The sequence below is a fragment of the Otolemur garnettii genome, unplaced genomic scaffold (genome assembly GCF_000181295.1).
Source record: "Otolemur garnettii isolate 467f Iridium unplaced genomic scaffold, OtoGar3 scaffold00074, whole genome shotgun sequence".
NCBI classification, from domain to species: Eukaryota; Metazoa; Chordata; class Mammalia; order Primates; family Galagidae; genus Otolemur; species Otolemur garnettii.
The window spans coordinates 6,165,787-6,173,865 of NW_003852469.1; the positions used below are offsets into that span (position 1 = coordinate 6,165,787).

General features: G+C 49.8%; 1 protein-coding gene across 1 annotated transcript in view; it reads left to right on the plus strand.

The window, feature by feature from the left end:
* LOC100960488 (tumor necrosis factor receptor superfamily member 10A) overlaps positions 1-8,079 on the plus strand; it is a 23,748-nt gene that overhangs the window by 14,202 nt on the left and 1,467 nt on the right. Inside the window, exons 3-9 of the mRNA XM_023515601.1 lie at positions 1,144-1,257; positions 2,013-2,124; positions 3,073-3,146; positions 3,237-3,335; positions 3,867-3,889; positions 4,286-4,465; positions 7,066-7,138. Of these exons, the coding sequence (XP_023371369.1) occupies positions 1,144-1,257; positions 2,013-2,124; positions 3,073-3,146; positions 3,237-3,335; positions 3,867-3,889; positions 4,286-4,465; positions 7,066-7,138 (675 nt within the window). The remainder of the gene's footprint in view (positions 1-1,143; positions 1,258-2,012; positions 2,125-3,072; positions 3,147-3,236; positions 3,336-3,866; positions 3,890-4,285; positions 4,466-7,065; positions 7,139-8,079) is intronic.

Consider the following 8,079-nt stretch of genomic DNA (forward strand, 5'->3'; position numbering starts at 1 on the left):
GTTGTTTGGCGGGTCCGGGCTGGGAATTCGAACCCGCCACCTTAGGTGTACATGGCTGGCGCCTTAGCCGGTTGAGCTATAGGCGCCGAGCCAATAAAACAATCTTGTAAAAGAAAAAGAAAGTTGGGAAGACTCACACTTTCCCATTTCAAAATGGTTGTCCTTTCCAGGGTAGGTTTGGCTTCCATTTCTCTGGTTCATTCTTTGACTATCTAGAAGTAGGGCCCATTTTTCTTCCCACTTTCCTTCCATGGCTGATGACATGAGCTTTGATTATTATTATTATTATTATTATTATTTTGAGACAGAGCCTCAAGCTGTCCCCCTGGGTAGAGTGCTGAGCCTCACAGCTCACAGCAACCTCCAACTCCTGGGCTCAAGTGACTCTCCTGCCTCAGTGGGGACCACAGGCACCTGTTGCAATGCCTGGCTTTTTTTTTCTTTTTTTTGGTTGCAGCCATCACTGTTGTTTGGCGGGCCCGGACTAGATTTGAACCTGCCACCTTAGGTGTATTTGGCTGGTGCCTTAGCCACTTAAGCCACAGGTGCCGAGCCATGAGCTTCGATTATTAAGGCATTTCCCATTATTGTAGCACTTCTGTTCCTGCTCTTATCTTTCACTCTTTGGGAGCTCATTAAGGACAGGTATTAGGACTTGTGTGAGTTTCTAGAGTCTAGGATGGTGCTGTTGAATACAAGAAGTCCCTAGACCCATGTGACTGGTGATCTTTTAAAATACGCTGCTTCATATTGAGATATGTCACGAGTGGGGAATAGACATTATGGTTTAAAAAACATAATATAAAAATAAGGTAAAATATCTCCATGTTTTACATTAATGTTATATTTAACTTATATTATTTTGGCTATACATATATTAAGTTACATGTGTTATTAAAATTAATTGACCTCTTTTCACTTGATTCGCTTGGCGAGTATGAATTCAAATTTCATGTGTGGCTTGTATTTCTGTTAGCAGTGTTGGTCTAAGGTAGGTAGGTAGTAAATGCAGAATCGATGACCTGACCAGCCAGGTACAATGGATTTCCCTGTTTGGAGTCCACTGATGGCTGAAAGAAGAGCACTCCCGCCTTGGAGAATCCTGTGAAGGTTCGTTCACCAGCATTCTCTCTCCCCTCCCAGGAACGCATCTCTCAGAAGACGGTACATATTGTCTGCCCTGCAGATACGGAATAGACTATACTACTCACCGGAATGAGCTCCTCTCCTGCATCCTCTGCACGGCTTGTAGCTCTGGTACGGAACATGTAGACCCTGCACCAGAAGGTGGGATGCAGGGTCCTGACATCAAAGTTGTAGCATAAGTGGCATCAGGAGACCTGGATTCCAGTCCAACCTGGTCTTCGCCATACCCTGTATGTTCCATGAGTATATCTTTGAGTCATTAAATAAATAAAACAGAGATTATTTCATAATGCATGCCACCAGGTAGGGAAATCTTTTATATTACAGCTGTAAAATAGAATAGCAGTAGTTTTATACTATTCCTTGCAAGGGGGTGGGTGACCTTACAGCATAGAGAAGGTGTGGCTGAGGGGAAAGCACCAGGTTTCAGCTGTGACACTGGTCTGGTGCTGGGCCAGGCTCTCTGTCCCCAGCTCTGTGCTCCGGGGAGGTGCTCCACCTCTCTCAGCCTCCCATCCTCAGGCTCCTTCCTCCTCTCCAGCAGACCCAGGCTTTTGGGGAGTCACCCAAGGGCTTCTCTCCTGCCAGGCTCTCTCAGGTTCTCCCCCTGCACCTCCCTAGCTACTGACTGTGTTATATAACTATTTTTTCCCCTCATCTGATATAATAGGTAATGGATGTTGGTCCTTGTTAAATGACTCTGACTATTGGTGAGAGCTGAAGGGCTCTGTCCTCTGTGTGCCCCAACTGGCTTAGTGCAGAAAGTGGCCCAAGGAGCTCCTTGTTGACCTGAGTTGAGCTGAGTGGGGAGGGGTCCGGGTGGAGGAAGGGTTGAGGGATCCATTAAGACTTTGCTTTCTGTCCAGATAAAGTGGAGAAAAGTCCCTGCGACACCAACAGAGATACGGAATGTCAATGCAAAGGGGGTACTTTCTGGACAAAAGAATCACCTGAGGTCTGCCAGCCGTGCACCCCTAGGTGAGACGGGAGGCAAGCTTGACCTCAGGAGAACTGAGTTTCCTTTTAACCCTTTCTCTTTCCTGCCCCCCTTGAGGCCTCCATCCCACAAGGTGTCTCTGACTCCCTGAGGTGTCCTGAGCCTGTGGTGGCCCCTTTTGGTCAACTGTCTGTCCCACCCTGCCCCCTGCAGCAGCCCCTTCCCAGACTTGCCCAGCATATATCTCCCCAGGCATAGGAGGCCTATGATATTCTCGGAGGTCCATGAAATATTTTATTTTGAAATCATAACTGCAAAGAATCCAGCCTAGGATGTATTTATCCTTAAACAAATTGAGTCCTAAAATGCAATTTGTAATAGTTTTAAGAAGACAAAAGTGCTTGTGGCCCACAGAAGTCATAATCAGGCTGTGAGTGTGGCTCTTTTTAGATTCCCAAGATGACCGGAGCCAATGCAGCTGTCCTCACTCTGGCCACTTGTCCATCAAGGCCTGTCTTCTCCCTTTTGGGGGCTTTAGGGGCCCACAGTGATGGCTTCTCTGACCACCAGTGTGCTCTGTGATCTCTAGGGCCGGGCAGGCAGCGGGGACAGGAGCTCAGTGATAACCAGGGAAGGCTGGAGGGTGTGGCTCAGGTTGTAGCCACTTCTGACCTTCCCCTGGAGTGAGGCTTAACTCGGGGTGTCCGCTGCAGCTCCAAGCTGCAGCAGGGAACCTGTGTGTGCTGAGCAAGGAGGAATCCTGGAGGCCGCAGCTCTGACCACTGACGGGGGACTCTGGGGGACTGAAGTTCACAAGCTCAGATCCTTCCCCAGACTCATCACGGGAGAGTGGGACCCTGGGGACAGGAGGAGCCTGTCCTTCCTCTGTCACCTGCTCAGGGACAGTGAACGGAGGGAGGCTTCTCTAAGGTCCCATTTAGCCAGCTGTCCCTCACAGAATCCTGCGTGTCCTCCCTGTGTGTACCCAGGTGTCCTGCTGGGATGGTCATGAAAACGCCTTGTACCCCCTTGAGTGACATAGAGTGTGTCCCAGAAGAATCAGGTACTAAGGCGCCTGGGTGGAGACGCCCAGCTCCTGGAGGGCCAGGGAGCACCAGTCTGGGGAATTCTACTGGTCCTCTCCCTTCTCCAGGCGATGAGGTCTCCGTGATTTGGCTTGTAGTTGCTCTGGTCATCGCGGGAGTAGTGGTGATTATAGCAATAATGTGTTGGTGTATATGCGTCCGCTCAGGTAGGTGTTGGTTGAGGGAGGGGCCCCTGGGTACTCCCTGCTCCTCCCCCACCCTGCTGCCCAGGCAGAAGCGCCCTCCTGTGTCCCACATCCTTGTCTCTCTGTGTTGATCGCTCCATCTCTGGCCTCACACACTCCCCAAGAACCAAGATCCATCAATTCCTCTCTCGGGGATGGTGGTGCCCTCATCTCCCAAGTCTGGGTTACCCTCCCATCTTCTGGGCCCAGCCAGGCAGGGAAGGAGCCAGCTCCTCCACTGGGGGAGCAGGGTGAGGACCAGGAGAGGTTAGGGGGGTCACAGTTTGCTCAGAGCAGAACCAGAGATTGGACACGTGTGTTTTACTCAGTTTCTTCCTCCTCCTTCTTCCTGAGGGGAACTTAGTGTTGGAAAGGCCCCATCTCTGTCCCCAGGCCCTGGGCTGCTTGTCCATTGTCTCAGCCCCCAGCCTGCCCCTGCCCTGACATTGCCTTCTGGGAGTTCATGCTGCCTGGGACCCTCACCAGTTGCTAAGGGGACCCCTTCCCTTCCAGGTCTCACCACGATCGTGCACAGAGTGAGTTGATTTCTCCAGGACCAGGGGGCACCGGGTGCTCAGGACCAGCTTCCTACCCACACCACTGTCCTGTATGGCTGCCCTGGCTCTGCAGTGGCCTGGGGGCTCTGGCTGACCAAGAGGGGCACATGGTCACTCTGAGTACCCCACAGGGCAGTATGCTGTCCTGCAGCCCTGTCCTTCCTCCAGCCTGGGTGCTGCCCCCACCCCATAGCCCTGCACCCTAGGGATGGGGTGACCTGCCTTAGCATAGTGGCAGGAGCGTAGTGCCAGCATGTGCTGAACCTCTGGCCACCTGGGGCCACCCCATTGCGGATGGGAGGGGGAGCAGGGCCTTGGGGGACCTGTAGGCAGCCCTGGGTATGTGCTTCTGAGTCTGCTCTTTGCCTCTCCAAGGTCTGTTTCTGGAGAGTCCCACAAGGGCCTGGGGCAGAGGACAGCACTGACAACCAGATGCTGACCATCAGAGACTCTCAGTCCACCCTGGACTTTGAACCGGAGGAGATGAAAAGGCAGGAGCTGGCAGAGCTGAGAGTTGTCACCCCACCTTCCCCCCAGGAGAAACAGTGTCTTCTGGTGAGTCGGGGGCAGCTATGCAGAGTCTCATGATTTTGCAGACAAGAGGGGGAGGGTGCTGCCTTTGCTGTCCTGGTCCAGGGGAAGGTAGAACCAGAGGGGGTGGAGGGACCGCAGGTGACAGTGCTGCAGGGGTGAGAGCAGCTGCCCCAGTTTGGTGACCATCCCACTCTATGGGGCCTCCTACGTCTTTTTTTTTTTTTTTTTTTTTGAGACAGAGCCTCAAGCTATCCCCCTGGGTAGAGTGCTGTGGCATCATAGCTCACAGCAACCTCCAACTCCTGGGCTCAAGCGAGTGTCCTGCCTCAGCCTCCCAAGTGGCTATTTTTTGGTTGCAGCATCATTGTTATTTGGCAGGCCCAGCTGGATTCAAACCCAACACCTTAGGTGTATGTGGCTGGCGCCTTAGCCACTTGAGCCACAGGTGCTGAGCCGGGCCTCCTACTTCTTATCCCTGTCCTGATTACACTGTGTCGTCAGAGCCTGGAGTCATGCGGGCACAGAGTGGGCACCAGGGTTTCTTGATAACTGAATAAGGGCTGCATGATCCCGTGTGCTCCTAACAGAACTCTGGGAGACCTTGCTTATAATAGCAGGAGAGTTAAATTTGCTCCAGGAGTATTATTACATTAAACATATTTGGAAGTAAATCTTTTTCCATATTTCTGCTCCTGTGTATAGGGAGGCTTCCAAAAAGAAGTACAATTTCTTTCTTATTTTTTTTTTTTTTGTTCTTTTTTGAGATAGAGTCTCACTTTATCCCCCTGGGTAAAGTGGCATGGCCTCATCATAGCTCACAGCAACCTCAAACTCTTAGGCTCAAGCAATCCTCTTGCCTCAGTTTTTCTATTTTTAGTATAAATGGGGGTCTCTTACTTGGGCTGGTCTCGAACTCCTGAACTCAAGCAATCCACCCACCTCAGCCTCCCAGAGTGCTAGGATTACAGGCATGAGCCACCTGCTCAGCCCACCTACATGGTTCCTTTCTGTTCTTTTCTTGCATGTATATCACAATCTCTTTATCTTATTTTATTTTTTAATTTAATTTATTTTTGAGACAGAGTCTCACTTTATCGCCCTCCATAGAGTGCTGTGGTGTCACAGCTCACAGCAACCTCAAACTTTGGGGTTCAAGTGATTCTTTTGTCTCAGCCTCCTAAGTAGCTGAGACTACAGGCACCTGCCACAACGCCCGGCTATTTTTAAAGACGAGGTCTCACTCTGGCTCAGGCTGGTCTTGAACCTGTGAGCTCAGGCAATCCACCCGCCTCAGTCTCCTAGGTGCTGGGATTACAGGCGTGAGCCACTGTGCCTGGCCCACATTCTTTTTAAATAAAGAGAAGTATTACTTTTCTGTGTAAGCTACAGAAAAGAAAGAGAAAAAAATATATATGTAGGCAGTCCCTGGGGTACAGAAAACCTGACAGTACTTACGAATGTGTTCCTGAGGCCCCCCATAGGGATAGTTTATAATTAAGTAAAGAGATTAATAATTCAGGCACTAGTTTCTTCCATGCCTGTAAACAAATGCACATGGCATAGGTGGTTTATTGTGCAGCATCTTTAGTCTAGCAGCTAGCCTATTCCTATTCCTTGTCAAAGTTGTTCTTTTGTATTTAGTGTCTTTTTGTAATTCTGTTTTCTAATTTTTTGTGTCTGCTACCTGTTTGGGGGGGGGGGAACCCAGTCATTTAATATCTTAAGGGGAGTAGTAACTTTCAGTGACCTAAGACTATAAACAACCCCCAGCCAAAAATGAAAACAGATCCACACCTTATGTTCATTCAAAGACAAACACGAAGGCTCGGCGCCATTGGCTCAAGCGGCGAAGGTGCCAGCCATATACACCTGAGCTGGCGGGTTCTAATCCAGCCCAGGCCCGCCAAACAACAATGACAGCTACAACCAAAAAATAGCGGGGCGTTGTGGCAGGTGCCTGTAGTCCCAGTTACTTGGGAGGTGGAGGCAGGAGACTTGAGCCCAGGAGTTGGAGGTTGCTGCGAGCTGTGATGCTATGGCACTCTACCCAGGGTGACAGCTTGAGGCTCTATCTCAAAAAAAAAAAAAAAAAAACAACCAAAAAACAAAGACAAATACACAGTGAATGGCTCTTGTCACCCTGCCCAGAACTACCTTTTGCAGGAGGATGGCACGGGTGGGCCCGGCTGCCCAGGGCCCCTGCTGCTGCTTTCTGTCACACTGTTTGGAAGTCACTGCTAACTGTTTTAATGTTCATCTGGACATATTCATTTTTTGGTGTTGCTGTTTAAACTTGGAGTTTTTTAAGATATGCAGTCCTATTGTCTAAAATAAGGATTATTATGTCGGCCTCTTCCAAGGAAACTTTCCTTTCCTTCCTGTCTAGATTCCAGAACTTTCAGAACAGTGACGTGGAAGTGATGTGCCACAGGTGTTGGGTTTTTCCAAGAATCTTGCTGCTTTATTTTTTCTTCCTGTCTAGATGCCAGAACTTTCAGAACAATAGAACAATGTTCAGGAAAAGACATGCCACAGGGGTCACAGTGGGCGGGTTGTGGGGGCCACAGTGGAATCCAGGATTCCTGACCCCGATCAAGGTTATTCCCCACTGTGTGTTTCAGGGACAGGCAGGAGTTGAAGGGTCGAAGAAGAGAAGGTTGCTGGTTCCAGCGAATGGCGCTGACCCCATTGAAAGTAAGTGTCTTGTTCCTGGTGATACAGCAGGACAGGAAACAGGGACAGTGTACTGACTGCCCTCCCCACTGCTGATGGGGCTCTTTCAGAACATTCAGTGCTGAAAGCGAGGGATTCCATGCTATTGCCACTGAACTCTAAATACCTTTCTCCTCCACTCTCTCTCACCCCGTCTGTGCCCTGATGATGATGATGGTGATGACAACTCTGTCCTGCCCTCATCCACCTCCTCCTCCTTCCCTTGTTCAGCCCCTAAAGTGCCTCCCGAAGGGCTGCCTTGTCCTGCACGGCACCCAGTGACTGAGCACTTGGCCCACGTTGAGGCCCAATTCATTGAGCTGTAGTCTAAATTGAGCTGTAGTCTGCAGACAAGATTTCAAAGACTAAATGCAAAAAAAAAAAACCAAATGGAAAATGTCTCAGGGTGGTACCTGTGGCTCAGCAAGTAGGGCACTGGCTCCATACACCAAGGGTGGTGGGTTCAAACCTGGCCCCGGCCAAACTGCAACAACAACAAAGAAATAGCCAGGCGTTGCGGCAGGCGCCTGTGGTCCCAGCTTCTCGGGAGGCTGAGGCAAGAGAATCGCCTAAGCCCAGGAGTTGGAAGTTGCTGTGACACCACAGCACTCTACCGAGGGTGACAAAGTGAGATTCTGTCTCTAAAAAAAAAGAAAATATCCCAGTGATCATTTTTTATATATTGAAGGCATATTAAAATTATATATATGTTGAATCAGTGCCTTACATGAAAATAGTATCACTTATTTCTCTTCATTGTCTTTAAAATTTATTTTTTTTAATTTAAAATCATTTGGCTTGGTGCCTGTGGCTCAAGTGGCTAAGGCGCCAGCCATGTACACCCAAGGTGGCGGGTTCGAATCCAGCCCGGGCCCACCAAACAACAATGACGGCTGCAACCAAAAAAAAAAATAGCCAGGCGT